The 19,237-nt window shown below is 46.1% G+C and overlaps 1 protein-coding gene across 1 annotated transcript in view; it reads left to right on the forward strand.

The window, feature by feature from the left end:
• LOC140462783 (piezo-type mechanosensitive ion channel component 2-like) overlaps positions 1-19,237 on the forward strand; it is a 423,249-nt gene that overhangs the window by 381,133 nt on the left and 22,879 nt on the right. The window contains exons 62-64 of the mRNA XM_072556051.1: positions 4,951-5,098; positions 7,941-8,129; positions 18,518-18,610. Coding sequence (XP_072412152.1) covers positions 4,951-5,098; positions 7,941-8,129; positions 18,518-18,610 — 430 coding nt within the window. The remainder of the gene's footprint in view (positions 1-4,950; positions 5,099-7,940; positions 8,130-18,517; positions 18,611-19,237) is intronic.

A 19,237-nucleotide genomic window follows, 5' to 3' on the forward strand; every position in this document is an offset into this window, starting at 1 on the left:
TTTATACAATTTTTTTGGTCTCTCTGCCAATAAATTCTGTGCTTGTGTGCTTCACTTCACCTGCTGAAGGAGCAGTGTGTTCCGAAAGTTTGTGATTTCAAATAAACTTGTTGGACTATAACCTGGTGTCGTATTCCCCAGACCTTTCCACCAGAAACTTATATTTTTATTTATAAAAGAGAAGTTGGGAGTGAAGTTCCGAGTGGTATACCAGGACCGTGATTGTGATGGATCTTGGTGCTTACACTGAATTGCACCAAGTGGTGTCTCAACAAGAGACAAACTGCAGTTACAAACATCTGACCTTGTCCATTGCTGTCCATCATAGCTTTTGGAAGGCTCCAAACTGTGCCAGTAAGAATACCTGACCAAATATAGTTGTAATTATTGCTATCATGCAATTAACCAAGTTGTTATATCAGAACAGTCTCTGCTGTAGATACTCCACTGTGCTTTGTCCTCTACCACCAACAGACCCAAGGCGAAAGTGAGGACTGCAGATGCTAGAGATTAGAGTCAAGATTAGAGTGGTGCTGAAAAAGCACAGCTGGTCAGGCAGCATCTGAGGAGCAGGAAAATCAATGTTTCAGGCAGGAGCATTCCTGATGAAGGGCTCCTGCCTGAAGTGTCGACTTTCCAACTCCTCAGCTTGACCTGCTATGCATTTCTAGCACCACTCTAATCTTGACCAACAGACCCTCGTCAAGGGAGGATAATGGAGTCAAACAGCCTCTCCTCGGCCGACCATATTTCCACACTAAACTAGTCCCACCTGCCTGCGCTTGTCCCATATCCCTTCAAACATTTCTTCTTCGTGTGCTTATCCAAATGTCTTTTAAATGTTTTAACTGTAGCTGCATCCACCACTTCTTCTGGCAGTTCATTCCACCCACAAACCACTCTGTGTGTAAAACATTGCCACTCATGTCCTTTTTAAAGCATTCTCCTCTCACTGCCCCCCGGACTTGAAATCCCCCAGTGGAGGGAAAAGACACCTGCCATCCACCTGATCTACATCCCTCATGATTTGGAAACCTCAAAGGTTTTAGGAGATTTTCAACCTCCTACACACCAGTGAAAAAAGTGCCAGCCTTTCCAGCCTCTCCTTATAACTCAAACCTTTCATTCTCGGCGACAACCTGCTAGATCTTTTCTGAACTCTCTTCAGTTTAATGATATCCTTCCTATAACAGGATAATCAGACTGGGCACGGTACCCCAGAAGAGACCTCACCAATAGGGTGGCACGGTGGCACAGTGGTTAGCACTGCTGCCTCACAGCGCCAGAGACCCGGGTTCAATTCCCGCCTCAGGCAACTGTTTGTGTGGAGTTTGCACATTCTCCCCGTGTCTGCATGGGTTTCCTCCGGGTGCTCTGGTTTCCTCCCACAGTCCAAAGATGTGCAGGTTAGGTGAATTGGCCATGCTAAATTGCCCATGGTGTTAGGTGAAGGGGTGAATGTAGGGAATGGGTCTGGGTGGGTTGCTCTTCGGAGGGTCGGTGTGGACTGGTTGGGCCGAAGGGCCTGTTTTGACACTGTAGTGAATCTAATCCAATCTAAACGTCCTGTACAATCTCAACATGGCTTCCCAACTTCAGTTCTCAAAAGGTCTGAGCAATGGAGGCAAGCATGCTAAATGCCTTCTTAACCAGCCTGTCTACATGTGATGCAAACTTCAGAATTATGTACTAGAATCCCTTGGTGTCTCTGTTTGAAAACACTGTCCAAGGCCCTACTTGTAATTGTATAAGTCCTGCCCTTTATTGTTTTACCAAAATGCAATTCCTCACATTTATCCAAACTAAATTCCATCTGCCACTCCTCAGCCCATTGACCCAATCAATCACAAACTCTTTGTAATCTTAAATAACCTTTTTCACTGTTCATTATACCACCAATTTTGATGTCATCTGTAAACTTACTAACCATGCCTCTTCGACAGATGGAAGCAAACTACTACAAACACCCCTGTACCCAGTGCGACAGACTGGTAGAGATGTAAGTACCACAATGGTCATCTGGGTAAATGCCACTTTTCACACTTCTCTGTGCCCACTATTCCACCAGACTCTATGTCCTCTTGAAGTCCACCATTGTCCTCCTCACAATACTTGTACGTTTATGTTGTCTGAAGATGTTGAAGTTGTGCCCTGTCCACTCAAGTCAATGTCAATTATAAATAGGAGTGAAGAGTGCTCCCGGGGATACTGGAAAACCCCATTGTGTACCTACTTCTTGTCCAAAAACAACTGGTCCCTATGGCTCTCTCCTTCCTGCCACTCAGCCAACTTTGCCTCCATGTTGCCACTGACTGTTTTGTTCTATTGACTCCAACTTTGCTCCCAAGCCCCTGTTATTAGATTTAGATTACATTACAGTGTGGAAACAGGCCCTTCAGCCCAACAAATCCACACCGAACCGCCGAAGCACAACCCACCCATACCCCTACATTTACCCCTTACCTAACACTACGGGCAATTTAGCATGGCCAATTCACCTGACCTGCACATCTTTGGACTGTGGAAGGAAACCGGAGCACCCGGAGGGTACCCACGCAGACACAGGGAGAACGTGCAAACTCCACACAGTCAGTCGCCTGAGGCGGGAATTGAACCTGGGTCTCTGGCGCTGTGAGGCAGCAGTGCTAACCACTATGCCACCATGCCGCCCACCATCATTTATGTATCATTTAACCAAACATCTTCTGGAAAGCCACATTCACTAACCTCAACAGATTTACTGTCATCAAAAAAAACCCTCACTTTCAAGAAACATGACTTTTCCTAATCAAATTTTCTTTATTCATAATTTTCTTTCATGTCCAACTAGGGTGGTTAACTTTATGTTGGAATAATGTTGCTTCTCTTTCACTATGACCTTGTTAGCATCATCTTTACTGGTAAAAGTTTATTAAAGTCAAAAATCACACAACACCAGGTTATAGTCCAACAGGTTTAATTGGAAGCACACTAGCTTTCAGAGCGACGCTCCTTCATCAGGTGATTGTGGAGGGCTCGATCGTAACACAGAATTTATAGCAAAAATTTGCAGTGTGATGTAACTGAAATTGTCTGTTAAGCCTTTCATCTGTTAGAATACTGTGATAGTTTCACTTCTTTCATGTGTAAATCACAAAACCCTTTTTTTAAAAAAGTTGCATTCTCGGGTTAGCTGTTAACAATGGTGATAGCTAGACAATATGTTGAAGGTGTTGGCCCCCTGTGTTCTCTGTCTATGTCCTGATGTTTAGATTGATTCTAATCTAAAAAGTGAGATAACAGAGTTTTACATAAATTCATGCAGTTTTTGAGCTCAGAGTTCTACATGAATGTATGCAGCTTTTGAGCAAAGTGCAATGTAACTCTGCAAGTACAAATTCATCCCACAAAATATATGTGTGTATCTGGGTCTTTGTCTGTCTGTGGGTGTGTGTCTGTCTGGGGTGGGGGTTGTGAGTGTGAGAATGTGTGTGTGTCTGTGTGTGTGTAGTGAGTGCAGAGTGTCTTAAGTCTGTGAGGGGGTGCATGTGTTGGGAGTGTGTGTGTCTATAAGGGTGTGTGTGGGTGTCTGTGTGTACCTGTGTCCATGTGTATGTCAGAGTGTGTGTGTGTAGGAGTATTTGTGTGTGTGTAGTGCAATGGTGATCACCTGAAATGTGACATGAACCCAATGTCCCGGTTGAGGCCCTCCCTATGGGTACCGAACTTAGCTAACAGCCTCTGCTCGGCCACTTTCCTCTGCTGCCTGTCCCGAAGTCCACCTTGGAGGATGGTCACCCGAAGGTCCAAGGCTGAATGTCCTGCACCACTGAAGTGTTCCCCAACAGGGAGGGAACCCTCCTGTCTGTTGATTGTTGTGTAGTGCCCATTCATCCGTTGCCGTAGCCTTTGCTCGGTTTCCCCAATGTACCATACCTCAGGGCATCCTTGCCTGCAACGTATAAGGTAGACAATGTTGGCTGAGTCACATGAATCATTATTAAATTCATGTTGTTTATAATCTGTAGAGATTCAAATTGGCAGTCAATTCAATGACTGGAGGTAGTGAAGAAGATAGAGACAGATACAAAATACTCCTTCATTATACCAGCCCTCTGTCGCCCAGCAGGAATATCCTTTTTGAGTTCTGGTCAGCCCCAGGGCCTGTCTTACTGCCCCTTTATCACTGTGTACCTTTTGAATGTTTGATTATTTTGGATTCCCTGTATCTGAGCTACTCTTTTCATATACTCACGTTGCTTTTCTCTTTTTACTTTTCACTCTTCCTTAGAACTTACCATAGTTAATATGGTTCCCAATTGTGTTCTTCCCCTGATTTTTTGCCTGTGTTGCACTTACTAATCTGCCGGCTCTCGATAAACGCCCTTGGTATCTGCCAGGCGAACCCACCAACAGAAGGTGGGGTCACAGCTAGTCTTTAGGACAGGAACCCTGCCTGATACAGCTTTCCTTTTACACCAGCGATTTGTAGTGGACTCCCTACCGTCAACTTTGTCAACATGACCATACACATCAAGGATCCAACTGTGACCTCTCCTGAATTGTCTCAGTATCTCTCTCTCTCACTCTTTTATATATCTATCTATCTATCTATCTATCTATATATATATCTCGCACGCACACACACACAGTCAAAGAGTATTGTCATGTGTACGTGTCTTCTCAATCCTCTACACAGAAGCATGAAATGATATTTACAGATGCTGTGCCAGTTCTACAGATGACTGCTGCTTGAATCGAGAGTTTAAGTGTGAGATTTAGAAATGTGTGCTTTGATTAAGATGAAGGTTTTGCTCAAGTAACAATTATTTCCATCTGCTACATGTTGTACAAGCTATACAAGCCAGTCTCTATTTGCTTAAGCATCTGGACACCTGGCCCACTTAAACATCTCTGAACCCTGACTGAAAATACTGCCCTCCATTAATCAGCTTTGTCGGATGGTTTCAGGTTCCGTCTGGTGCCTTTTCTGACAGAGCTAAGGGCAGTAATGGATTGGGTATGGACAGACACCACACTCAGTATCTCCAGCTGGATTTGTGTGGAGGACATTTACGCTAACGTCTTCATCCTGAAATGCTGGAACGAGTCGGAGAAGGTGAGCAACAGGTAACCTATAAATCGAAGAAAAGTCCACTAGGCTCAGGTAGCCTCACTTTATTTGGGGATATAATGGTTTAATGTCTAATTGGCTTTTGTAGTGCAATGGTAGTGCTCATATCTCTAGACCAGGAGTCCCACCTGCTTCAGAGGGGTGTGATTACATCTCCAAACAGGATGATTGGAAAACATTTGCACTCTAACCTCTCCTCGGTGATTGATCCAACACTCAAACTCCATTCCTCTTGAAACAGACAGTGATCATTGCAGACAATAAGGGCTTAGATACCAATCTAATTCTCACGGAAAAGCAAACTTGATGCTGGGAGGATCAAATAAAAATGATCACTCAGCAAGTTGGGCAGTGTCAGTGGAAAGGTACAGTTTTTTATATTTCTGATTAAGTTGAACTTCCATCAGAACTGGTAAACAATCAGATGAAGTACGTTCCTTCTCTTGTTTGACTGTATTCCACACTGTGTACTGCTGTCTGCCCTGTTGCGAAGCTGATAATCTGTCCCACTGAGCCTTTTGATTATGTCTGTAGGCCTTTAATGAAGTCTTTTGTTTTGCTAAGAATGAAGGGTCAAAGAGACAATATTCTTTTGAATTCAGTGAAAGTGGATTAATCCATTAATACTGCAGCTTGTTTTTTTTAAAAATTCATTTGTTGGACGTGGACAAAACTGGCTGGCTTGCATATATTACCCATCCCTAGTTGTCCCTGAAGACACTATGTAGCAATTGGTACAACTGAGTGGCTTGCTCGGCCATTTCAGAGGGCAACTGAGAGTCAACCACACTGCTGGGCTGTGGAGTCACATGTAGGCCAGACCAGGTGAGGATGGCAGATTTCCTTCTCTAAAGGGCATTAGTAAACCAGTTAGGTTTTTCCAACAATCAACAATGGTCATCAGTAGATTCTTAATTCCTTAATTTTTTTAATTGAATACAAATTCCACTGTCTGCTGTGAGGGGGTTTTTAATCCAGGTTCCCAGAACATAAGCGAGGTTTCTGGACTAATAGTCTAGTGATAATACCACTAGGCCATATACCCTTATTTCAGACCAGTGTCTTCATCCAGAAATATGTGTTTATCCTTTTCTGAGTCCCAATCTCTTAGCTCGGTACCAGAGTCACAAAGTCTGATTTTGATCCAACGATGAGTTAAGGACAAGCAATCATCTTCCACAGCGTCCAGTTTTATTCTCCACTGAGCTCAGCCCCAGGGTCACAGAATTTAACTATAATGCAGACTCTGTCACCAGGTTAGATTTTGCAGCACTTGCAGAACTCCGGAACAAATCAGGAATTCAGACATGGAGGTCAGCAAGGTTCATGTGTAGCCCATTTATTAAGTGAAGGGAACTCCAACAGCAAAGACACGAGAGTCCGTTTCTGTCCATTTCTGAGTCAATTTTCAGATTCATTTCTATGCCCAGGGACTGCAGAGGGGGAATGTCAAACAGCTCACCCATTGCCATCACTCTCACACAGAGTGCATTAGCTTAAAGTTAGCCCTCTTCATTCCCCTTCCTTTCTCTTTGGTCTCCACTGGGTTTCTTCCCAGGGTTAAGCAGGCTGGATCCAGCCCTAATGAATGGGAATGTTGGCTGGTATGTATCAGTCCGGTGAGGAGGAGGCTGAAGACATGAAGAGAGAGTAGGTAAAAAGGGCTGGGAGATGCTGTGTGATAAGATGATATAGGAAGAGGGCACAGATTAATACAAGGAGAATGGGCACAGAGATGGCACAGCATGCTCACAGGAGATGGAGAGACTGCAGGAGAGACTGCAGGGAGTGAGGGTAAGGAAAAGGAATGTTGAAACAGGATATCGAGGGAGGGTGTATAGAGAGGAGGCATGAAGGGCCCGGGTGGGGACACCAATACAGACAAAGAGATGTGGACCTCTGAGTTGTCCCCCTCAGGACTTTCCATCTTATTATGTCACTCTGAGGGAAGTAAGATTCTGACAGCGTTGATGAATGTAGTTAACAATGTGTGAATGCCCAGTTAGTTTCTGTGATGGTGATGGCCTGCTCTTCCAAGTAGTGCCAAGGAATTTTTTACATCAAGCAGATGGGAGCTTGGTTTAATGCCTCATGTAAAAGATGGTACCTCAGAGAGTGTAGAGCTCCCTAAGCACAGCACTGGAGTATCAACCCAGCTTTCCATACTCTGATCTCAGAGTGAGACTTGAACCCGCAACCTTGTGGTTGAGAGCTTGACACTTAATGAATCAATTCCCAATTTGCATTCACAATGCATAAATTTCTATGAGTGGGAGAAAAGTCTTAAGTCACCTGGAAGGTCAATTCTGTCAGATTAAGTCACACTCTGAAGATAACCTGAGAGTGGGTTTCAGTTCTTCCACCTCCACAAAAGCTGAGCAACCCAGCTCCAGCAGGCCCACTCCTCCCCCTCTCTGTCTGTCTCTCTCTCTCTCTCTCGCGCTCTCTCTCTCGCTCTTGTTACTCTCTCCCTCTCCCTGTCCCCCTCACACGCTCTCTCTCTCTCTCTCTCTCTCTCTCTCTCTCCCTCTCTCTCCCTCTCCCTCTCCCCATCTCTCTCTCTCTCTCTCTCCCTCTCCCTGTCCCCCTCACGCGCTCCCTCTCTCCCTCTCTCTCTCTCTCTCTCTCTCCCTCTCCCTCTCCCTCTCTTTCCCTCTCCCTGTTCCCTTCATGCGCTCTCTCTCTCCCTCTCTCCCTCCCTCTCTCTCTCTCCCTCTCCCTCTCCCAACCCCCCTGCTCTTTCTCTCTCTCGCTCGTTCTCTCTCTCTTATACACTCGCTGGGAGTGATACTCCTGGGCTGTCATCTCTCTCCTTTCTTCTCAACAGAGATACCCACAGGCAGCTGGTCAGAAGAAGAACATGCTGGTTAAATATGGAATGGGTGGCCTCATCATCATCTCATTGATCTGCATCGTGTGGTTCCCACTGCTCTTTATGTCATTGGTCAAATCTGTAGCTGGAGTGATCAATCAGCCTCTGGACGTCTCCATCAAGATCAGTATTGGTGGCTATGAGGTGAGAGATAACCCGACAAACCAGACTCACATCAAACCTCTGACGTAATGAAAAGAAAGTAACTTGCATTTGTATATCACCTTTCACACACTCAGGATTGCCCAAAGCATTTTTAGCCAATGAAATGCCTGCTGTCAACATTGGAATGTTGGAAATCTTGTGCACAGCAAGCTGTTACCAACATCAATGGGATAATGAGCAGATAATCTGTTTATATGATGATTTGGAGATGCCGGTGTTGGACTGGGATGTACAAAGTTAAAAATCACACAACACCAGGTTATAGTCCAACAGGTTTAATTGGAAGCACACTAGCTTTCGGAGCGACTCTCCTTCATCAGGTGGTTGTGGAGGGCTCAATTGTCAGGCACAGAATTTATAGCAAAAGTTTGCAGTGTGATGGAACTGAAATTACATTACATTGAAAAATACCTTGATTGTCTGTTGAGTCTTTCATCTGTTCGAATACCATGATAGTTTCACTTCTTTCATGTGTAAATCACAAAACCTTTTTTTTAAAGTTGCATTCTCAGGTTAACTGTAACAATTGGTGATAGCTAGACAATACGTTGAAGGTGTTAGCCCCCTGTGTTCTCTGTCTGTGCCATAATGTATAGACTGATTCTGCAGAGTTACATTGTACTTTGCTCAAAAACTGCATAAATTCAGGTAAAACTCTGTTATCTCACTTTTTAGATTAGAATCAATAATGTGCCTTGAAATTCTGTGCCTTACAATTGTGTCCTCCACAACCACCTGGTGAAGGAGCATCACTCTGAAAGCTAGTGCTTCCAATTAAACCTGTTGGTCTATAACCTGGCGTTGTGTGATTTTTAACTTTATGTTTGTATGATGTCACTATTGGCCTGGATGCTGGGGATAGACTTCCTGCTGTTTTTCAAAAAAAAGCACTGTGGAATCTTTACTTTAGAGGGAACAAATGGGATATCTCCAACACTGCAGGGCTCCTTCACTCCCACTGGAAGGTCAGCCTGAACTGGGGGGTTTCAGCCTGAAACAATGCTGGAGTGCAACACTCAAACAAAGGGAAGTTAACAGCCCCCTTTCCCTCGAGCGTGAACTGGGTGTTGTCAGGGAAGACGATAACACTGTGTGACAAGGTACAGGGCCAGCACACTGACAAGGGGCAGTGAGGCTGTGGGGACAGCAGCAAGGAGGGACTCCCACTAAGGTAGGGACAGCTCCAACTGGTAGAGACTGTCCTGCCCTCACAAACCTTCTCTCTTCCCTGCCCTGGGGTCTGACCGCCTGGCCAGAGATACCCCATTACACTTGGGGTCTTCTGGGGCCTGCTGCAGTCTGTCATTGTCACATGGAAACATCGAAAACAGGAGTGGGGATGGGCCATTTGACCTTTGGAGCCTGCTCCACCATTCAATACGATCCTGGATGATCATCCAACTCAGTCCCCTATTCCCACTTTCTCCCCATACCCTTTGATCTCTATAGACAATAGACAATAGATGCAGGAGTAGGAGTAGGAGTAGATGCCCTTCGAGCCTGCACCGCCATTCAATATGATCATGGCTGATCATTCCCAATCAGTATCCTGTTCCAGCCTTATCTCCATAACCCTTGACTCCACTATCTTTAAGAGCTCTATCTAACTCTAAATAGCTCTATCTATCTAGCTCTATATAGCTCTAAAAGCTATATCTAACTCCTTCTTGAAATCAGACAACGTTTTGGCCTCAATTGCTTTCTGTGGCAGAGAATTCCACAGGCTCACTACTCTCTGGATGAAGATATTTCTCCTTATCTCAGTCCTAAATGGTTTACCTATATTCTTAGACCTTTGTCGTTGATTCAGCATTTCCTGGTCATTGAGAATATCCTTCCTGCATTTATCCTCTCTAGTGCTGTTACAAACTTATAGGTTTCTATGAGATTCTCTCCTCCTCCCCCTCCTCCCCAGCCCCCATCGCATTCTTCTGAACTCGAGTGAATATAGTCGGAACCAATCCAGTTCAATTTAGATTAGATTAGGTTACTTACAGTGTGGAAACAGGCCCTTCGGCCCAACAAGTCCACACCGACCCGCCGAAGCGCACCCACCCAGACCCATTCCCCGACATTCACCCCTGCCCCTAACACTGCGGGCAATTTAGCATGGCCAATTCACCTAATCTGCACATCTTTGGACTGTGGGAGGAAACCGGAGCACCCGGAGGAAACCCACGCAGACACGGGGAGAATGTGTTCATACCTCATCCCAGGCATCAGTCTGGGAAGCCTTTGACACTGTTCCTCTGTAGCCAGAACATCCTTCCTCAGGTCAGGAGACAAAAGCTGCACACAATATTCTAGGTGTGGTCTCGCCAAAGCCCTGTACAATTGCAGCAAGAAATCCCTGTCCTATCCCCGAATGCTTTCACTACAAAGGCCAGTTGCCTTTTTCATTGCCTTGTGCTCCTACTTGGTTACTTTCAGTGACTGGTGTACAATGACATCCAGGTCTCATTGTGCCTCCCCTTTTCACTGTTCAGGTAATAATCTGCCTTCCTGTTTCTGCTACCAAAGTGGGTAACCTCTCATTTATTCATATTATATGAATTTGCCCACTCACTCAACCTGACCAAATCACACTGAAGCATCTCTGCATCCTCCACCCAGCTGTGTGTCATCTACAGACTTGGAGATATTACACTTAGTTCCCTCATCTAAACCATTAATCTGTATTGTGAATAGTTGGCTCCTAGCACTGATCCCTGCAGTACCCCACTAGTCACTGTCCGCCCTTCCTACTCTTTGTTTCCTGTCTGCCAACAAGTTCTGTATTCATTTCAGTACCACCAATCCCATGCACTTTAACGTTACATAGAGTCATAGAGTTGTACAGCATGGAAACAGCCCCAATAGTCCAGCTGGTCCGTGCTGACCACTATATCATAAATTAACCAAGTCCCATTTGCCAGCATTTGACCCACATCCCTCTAAACCCTTTCTATTCATATTCCAATGGCTGTTCATTTCATACACATCCCATGCTCTGTGTGAAAAAGCTGCCCCTCAGGTCCCAACTAAATTTTTCTCCTCTCACCTTAAACCTATGCTCTCTCGCTTTGGACTCTGCTACCCTGGGAAAAAGACCTTGACTATTGACCCTCTCCATGCCCCTCATGATTTTATAAACTCCTATAAGGGCACCTTTCAGCCTCCAACACTCCAACGAAAACAGCCCCAGCCTATTCGGCCTCTCTCTCTAGCTCAGATCCTCCAATCCCAACAACATCCTTTTAAGTCTTTTCTGAACTCTTTCAAGTTTAACAACATCTTTCCGATAGCAAGGAGACCAGAATTGAACACAATATTCCAAAAGTGGCCTAACCAGTGCCCTGCACATCTGCAGCATGACCTCCCAACTCCTGGAGTCAATGTACTGACCAATATAGATAGAAAATGGTGGGAATACCCTGATACCCTCCTCCCAGCCCCGGCCCCAATTCGCCCAACTCTGGGTCTCCTGGTTGGAGCGGTATTCAGTGAGGCAGCTACTCTAGGGCAGGTATCAACATGGAATCTTATAAAGCACCTTTTGAAAGTTCACATAACCTATATCCGCTGGTTCCTCTTACCGACTCTCTAGTTACATCCTCAAAACATTTTAGTAGATTTGTCAGGAATAGTTTCCTTTCATAAATCCATGCTGATTCTGTCCAACTGTATCACTGTTTTCAAGTATTCTGCTATTAAAGTTTTATGAAGTACTCTAGCGTTTACTGCTGTACCTGATCAGGGGCTAACCAGTCTATAATTCCCTGTTTTGTCTTTGCACCCCTTTTTAAGTAGTGGCATTGCATTAGTGTTCTCCAATCTGGAGGAACATGTAAAGAATCTTGAAAGACAACCCAATGCACCCACTAGGGCCCCTTCCCTAAGTACTCTGGGATAGAGATAATCAGGCCCTGGGCATTTATCAGCCTTCAATCCCAACAACTTCCCCAACACCATTTCCCTAGTGATACTGATTTCCTTCAATTCCTCCTTCTCACCAGACCCTGTGTTCCCCAAGATTTTTGGGATGTTATTTTGTTCTGTTTTGTGAAGACAGACCCAAAATGTTATTTAATTGGTCAGCTGTTCCCCATTATACCTTCCCTTGTTTCTTCTGTTCACAAACCTATCAAAGAGAAAAGGTCCTGAAGTCCCAGCACCTCAGGGTCTGTCAGCTCTCAGGTTGGTCATCACCTTTTGGAGGCAGGATCTTTGTCCAAATGTAACTGCCTGATTGACCTTTAACCTCTCAAGATGCCTGGATATGGTCACAGCGGCAATGCGACTGGCTTTTAGCAATAGTGTTACAGCAGCATCTGTTACTTCTGCCCACTAGTGTGGGTGTTGTTCACAGAGTGGAAACTGGTAGAAGATTTAAAGGGGAAGTCTGTTAAGTTGGCCAAAGCTTTGTGTTCTCTGGAGGCTTTAAAGGTGAGAAAAATGTGTCAAGAAAGAGGCTTGTGGGTGTGTGGTGTGAAGGTGCAGAGTCAGTCTGAGATGAGTGTGTGTGAGAGAGAGGTCCGGGGCTGGAGATAGAGGCTTCGGGGGTTCTGTAAGGAGGGACACGGCATTTAACCAAACACACTGGGATAAGAGGAAGTGAATCGAAACAAGAGGGGTCTAAGCAGGACTTGGTGCAGGATCAGAAACAGGCAACGGTGTTTTGAATAATGGATCAGAATGATCTTTGAGCTACAAATGGAGCAAGATCCATTGAGGTCTTCCAAGCTGATATTCCAGGTGCCACATTGAGAGACTAACTGCCTATAGTCAGCAGGAGTGTGATGGAGTACTCCCCACTTGCCTGGATGGGTGCACCTCCAACAACACTCAAGAAACTTGACACCATCCAGGACAAAACAGCCTGCCTGATTGGTACCACATCCACTCCCTCCACCACCCACCCTCAGGAGCAACAATGTATACTATCTACAGGATGCACTGTAGAAATACACCAAAGATCCTCAGACAGCACCTTCCAAACCTACAACCATTCCATCTAGAAGGACAAGGGCAGCAGATACATGGAAACACCACCACCTTCAAGTTGGTAAAGTGTGGAGCTGGAAGAGCACAGCATGTCATACAGGAACAGGAAAGTCAATGTTTTGTGCTGAAAGGACTTGGGGGGCTGGGAAGAGCCCAAAAATAAATAGGTTGTTGGGGTTGGGGGTGGGGGTGGTGGGGGGAGGAGGTTGGTGAGTGTAGGTGTGATGTTGCTGGGTAAATGTAGGTAGGGGGTAATGGTGATTGGTCAGAGAGAAGGAGTGGAATGGCTGGGCTAATAGGAAGATAGACATGTCAAGGCAGGTCAGGAAGGTGGGGATGGAGCTGGGGCTGGGGAGATTTTGAAGCTGATGAACTCTTGTTGAGGCCATTCAGCTGTAAGTTCCCAAGGAGGCTTATAAGATGTTGTTCCTCCAGTTTGCAAGTGGCCTCATTTTGACAGTGGAGTTGTCTCAGGACAGACACATTGCTGAGGGAGTGGGAGGGGCAGTTGAAATGGCTAGCATCTGGAAGGTGGTGTTGATTGGAGCGTACAGAGCATCTGTGAACTGGTCCCCGAGTCTGCGCTCTGTCTGTCCGATGTAGGAGGAGTGGGTGCAATAGACAAAGTTAGAAGAATTACAGTTGAATCTCTGTCAGATTGGGAAGGATTGTTTGGAGCCTTGGATGGAGGTGAGAGGAGAGGTGCAGGGGCAAGTTCTGCATCTCCTGAGGTTGCAGGAAAGATGTCAGGTGTGTTGGGTGGAGAGTGCAGAGCTGACGAGGGAGTGATGGAGTGGGCAATCCCTATGGAAAGCTGACAGGGTGGGGAAGGAAATATCTTTTTGGTGGTGGGGTCTGATTGTTGTTAACGACCAGGCCAGCCCCCCTCAAAACATTTAAAGAAAGTAGCCCAGACTCTAACTTTGCTAGTTGTTTTAGAACAAAGAATAAAGAAAATTTACACCCCTTCGGCCCTCCAAGCCTGTGCCGATCCAAATCTACTGTCTAAACCTATCGTCCAATTCCTAAACATCTGTATCCCTCTGCTCCCCACCTACTCATGCATCTGTCCTGACGCACCTTAAGTGTATCTACTGTGCCTGCCTCTATTACCTCTGCTAGCAACGTGTTCCAGGCACCTACCACCCTCTGTGTAAAGTACTTTCCGCATGTACCCCCCTTAAACTTTCCACCTCTCATCTTGAAAGCGTGACCTCTCATTATTGAACCTTTCACCCTGGGAAAAAGCTTATCTCTATTTACCCTGTCGATATCCTTCATGATTTTGTAAACCTCAGTCAGGTCCCCCCCACAATCTCCTTTTTTCTAATGAAAACAATCCTAACCTACTCAACCTCTCTTCATAGCCAGCACCTTCCATACCAGGCACCATCCTCGTAAACCTTCTCTGCACCTTCTCCAAAGTCTCCACATCCTTTTGGTAAAGTGGCAACCAGAACAGTACACAGTATTCTAAATGCGGCCGAACCAACATTGTGTACAATTTTAACATGACTCACCAACTCTTATACTCAATACCCTGTCTGATGAAGGCAAGCATACCATATGCCTTCTTGATCACTCTATCCACCTATGCAGCCACCCTCAGGGTACAATGGACCTGAACTCCCAGATCTCTCTGCTTATCAACTTTCCTCAATGCTCTTCTGTTTACTGTATAATTCACTCTAGAATTAGACTTCCCAAAATGCATCACTTCACATTTGCCTGGATTGACCTCCATCTGCCACTTCTCTGCCCAACTCTCCAGTCTATCTATATTCTCCTGTATTCTTTGACAGTCCCCTATCCTTTCTGCTACTCTATCAATCTTGGTGTCATCTGCAAACTTACTGATCAGACCAACAGTGCCCTCTTCCAGATCATTTATGTATATTACAAACAACAGTGGCCCTAGCACTGACCCCTGTGGAAACACCACTGGTCACCTTTCTCCATTTTGAGAAACTCCCTTCAACTACTACACTCTGTCTCCTGTTGCTCAACCAGTTCATTATCCACCTAGCTAGAACACCCTGCACACCATGTGACTTCACTTTCTCCATTAGTTTACCACTGGGAACCTTATTAAATGCCTGACTAAAGTCCACGTATATGACATCTATAGCCCTTCCTTCATCTATCAACTTGGTCACTTCTTCAAAGAACTCTATTAAGTTGGTAAGGCATGATCTCCCCCACACAAAACCATGTTGCCTATCACTGATAAGCCCATTCTTTTCCAAATATAAATAGATTTTATCCCTCAGTACCTTCTCCAGCAACTTTCCCACCACTGACATCAGGCTCACTGGTCTGTAGTTACCTGGAATATCCCTACTGCCCTCCTTGTACAGGGGGACAACATGAGCAACCTTCCAGTCCTCCAGCACCTCACCTGTATTTAAGGATGCAACAAAGATATCTGTTAGGGCCCCAGGTATTTCCTCTCTCACCTCCATCAGCAACCTGGGATAGATCCCATCCGTTCCTGGGAATTTGTCCACCTTAATAACCTCTAGCCTACCCAACACGTGATCCAGAGTAAACAAATTTCTATCTGTAATCTCAGCATTCATCACCTCCCGTTCCTCAGTGAACACTGATGCAAAGTAATCATTGAGAATCTCACCCATTTTCTCAGTTTTGACACACAGCCTTCCTTTGTTATCCTTTAGTGGACTAATCCTTTCTCTAGTTACCCACTTACTACTTATATAAGAATAAAAGGCTTTGGGATTCTCCTTAATCCTGCTCGCTAAAGCTATTTCATGACCCCTTTTAGCCCGCTTGATTCCTTGTTGAAGATTGGTCCTACTCTCCCGATATTCCTCCAGGGCCTGTTCTCTTCTTACCTGCCTGGACCTTATGTACGCTTCCCTTTTCCTCTTGGCTAGTCGTACAATTTCTCCTGTCATCCACGGTTCATGAATCTTGCCTTTCCTATCCCTTGTTTTCAGAGGGATATGCCTATCCTGCACTATCTTTAACCTATCTTTGAAAGCCTCCCACATATCAAATGTGGATTTCCCTTTAAATAGCTGTGTCCAATCCACGTTTCCCAGCTCCTGTCTAATTTTGATATAATTGGCCTTGGCCCAGTTTACTACTCTTCCCTTAGGGCTACTCTCATCTTTGTCTACGAGTATTCTAAAACTTACAGAATTGTGGTCACTGTTCCCAGAGAAATCCCCCACTGCAACAAAAGAGAACAGAATATAGAATAACTTAACCAATCCGAAAACCCAACAGATTATCTCAACTTAATGATGTTGTTGCAAATTCCTGCAACAATGCCCATAAACACCCCCTTGGCAAAAAAGGCAAAATCAAACACAGAGTCTTACGGAAGAGATGTTAGAGAGAGGGATGTCAGAGAGGTTCAGCATGGAGCTGTTTCCTTGACCAGCATGCTCAAAACACTGACTGCTTGCTCAAACCAAACCAGGGTAGGTGAGCTGGGAGAACAGGCCTTTCCCCTTTCATTGTACAAGTGGTTATTTTTAAAAATTTGAAAGCCTCTTCAAGTAGATAAACCCAGACATTTTGGAGCCTGAGCCCTCTTGGAAAAAAATGAAGGAGCAGCATCGTCACATTGTAGGAGGTTAAAATGGCGGAGGATGGTATGTTGGGGGAGATTGATGGGGTGGTATGAGAAGACCGGGGGACTCTATCCTTATTGTTGAGGGGAGGGAGTTTGAGGGCAGAAGTGCAAGAAATGGAGGAGATGCGGTGGAGGGCATCATTGATCATAGGAAGGAGTAGGGAGGGGAAACTACGGTCCTTGAAGTAGGAGGACATCTAGGATGTCTGGGAATGGAATTCTTCGTCTTGGGAGGAGATGGGGCAAATGAATTGAGAGTATGGGATTGCATCTTTGTAAGAGGATGGGCGAGAGGAGGTGGAGTCATGGTAGCTATGGGAGTCCATGGGCTTGAAATGAGTGTCAGTGCAGAGTTGGTTACCAGAGATGGAGACGGAGAGGTCCAGGAACGGGAAGGGAGGGGGGTCACAGATGGTCCGGCTGAATTTGAAGTTGGGGTGGAAGGTGTTGGTGAAGTTAATGAACTGTTCAAGTTCCTCGCGGGGCAGCACTGATACAATCATCAATATAGTGGAGGAAGAGGTGAGGGGTGGTGCTGGTGTAGCTACAGAAGAGGGATTGTTCCACATATCCGACAGAGGCAGGTGTAATTCAGAGCCGTCTGGGTATCCATGGCCACCTGTTTAGTCAGTAGCAAGTGGAAGGAGTCAAAGGCGAAATGGTTAAGGGTGAGGATCCACCAAGAGAATGAGAGTGTCGGTGGAGGGGAACTGGTTGGGCCTTCTCATGGGGATTACAGATGTAGAGAGACTGGATGCAAGTTCCCCTCCAAGCCACTCACCGTCCTGACTTGGAATGACATCGCCTTTCCTTCGCTGTAACTGAGTCAACATCTTGTTTTGGAGAACTGTTACATGTGACTCAAGATGTTAATCCTATTTCTCATTATAGGTGCTGCTGGAGCTGCATATCAAGCATTTTCTGTTTTTATTCCAAATTTCTGATATCTGCAGTAACTTGCTTTTAGGAAACTCTTGCAACTCTGTTCCGAACAGCTCTGTGGATGTGACTGCACTCACTCACCAATGAAGGATGAGTAACACATTATGCCCTTGCCACTAATGCCCATATCCAATGGAAGCATATAGACATGAGGAGGAATTGGGTTCGTAAATCTAAAACAATGTTCACTGCAAAAGAGTTTGGGAATATTTTGAGATATTTTACAGGAGTTAGATGGAGGCTGTTTTGTCACATACAGACATAAAATGACATAAATCACCTTGATTAATGCCTGAAAAACCTAAACTATAAAGAAACGTCGATTTCGCTGCTCCTCGGATGCTGCCTGAACTGCTGTGCTCTTCCAGCACCACTAATCCAGAATCTGGTTTCCAGCATCTGCAGTCATTGTTTTTACCCTATAAAATAATCAGCCTATTTAATGTTTTTAAATCTTTCTTCGGTGTTTGGACTGATCATCCTTGTTTGGTCAGTTGGCTCTGTGTCTCTGTAACTTCCTCCCAGATCCACACCCCCCACCAGATCTCCGCACGTCTCTTACACAACCACAATTGGGGACTCTGCTTTCAGCTGCCTTCATCCCCAGGCTCTGAAACTGCCTGCAGTGACTTTCTCCACCTCTCTACTCCTCTCATCGTCCATAAACCTCTTTAACTAAATATTTTGGCCACATCAGCAAGAGCTTTTCATGTAGTTCAGTGTCGAGCTGTATCTGATACCGCTCCTGTGAAGCACAGTGTCTGAATATTAAACAGACGTTTTACATGCAAGTTATTATTGCAATCTGCCTTTCCTGAAATCTTTTGTTTGAGTGCAGCCTTTGTTTACGATGAGTGCACAGCAACAGAACCTGAGGACATTCTCCACAGCGGAGTACGACCAGCTCACCATACAGTACAGCCACCACCCGGTAAGGTGCTCAGGCACACGAGCAATTACCCAGAGAGGCCAGTGAGGGGTGGGGGAGGGGCTAATGAGAATAGGAAGGTTAGGAGTGGGGCTAAAGGGTGGAAGAAGGGAGATGGGGGGTGTTGAGACTGGGGTGAGGGGCGGGGGTGGGGGGAGGTTGGGGGCGAGGGGTGAGGGTGCGTAGAGGGGGAGGTTGGGGCGAGGGACGGGGGAGGTGAGGGGCAGGGGTGGGTGTAGAGGAGGTTGAGGGTGAGGGACAGGGAGGTAGGGGGCGGGGGGTTGGGTGCAAGGGAGGAGGGATGGGGAGGTGAGGGGCGGAGGTGGGGGCGAGGGGCGGGAGAGGTTGGGGGCGAGGGGCGGGAGAGGTTGGGGGTGTGGGGCGGGGAGGTTGGGGTGAGGGACGGAGGAGGTAGGGCACGAGGGGCAGGGGTGGTTGGGTGCAAGAGAGGGGGGATGGGAGGTGAGGGGTGAAGGTGGGGGAAGTGAGGGGCTAGGTGGGAGAGGTTGGGGGCGAGGGGTGAGGGAGTTCGGATAGGGGGTGAGGGAGGGCGGGAGGGTTTGGGGTGAGTGGCAGGGCAGGGAGGTGAGGTGTGGGGGTGAGGTGTGGGGGCGAGGTGGGGGTGGGGGG

This window comes from Chiloscyllium punctatum, chromosome 37 (assembly GCF_047496795.1).
Source record: "Chiloscyllium punctatum isolate Juve2018m chromosome 37, sChiPun1.3, whole genome shotgun sequence".
Classification (NCBI taxonomy): Eukaryota; Metazoa; Chordata; class Chondrichthyes; order Orectolobiformes; family Hemiscylliidae; genus Chiloscyllium; species Chiloscyllium punctatum.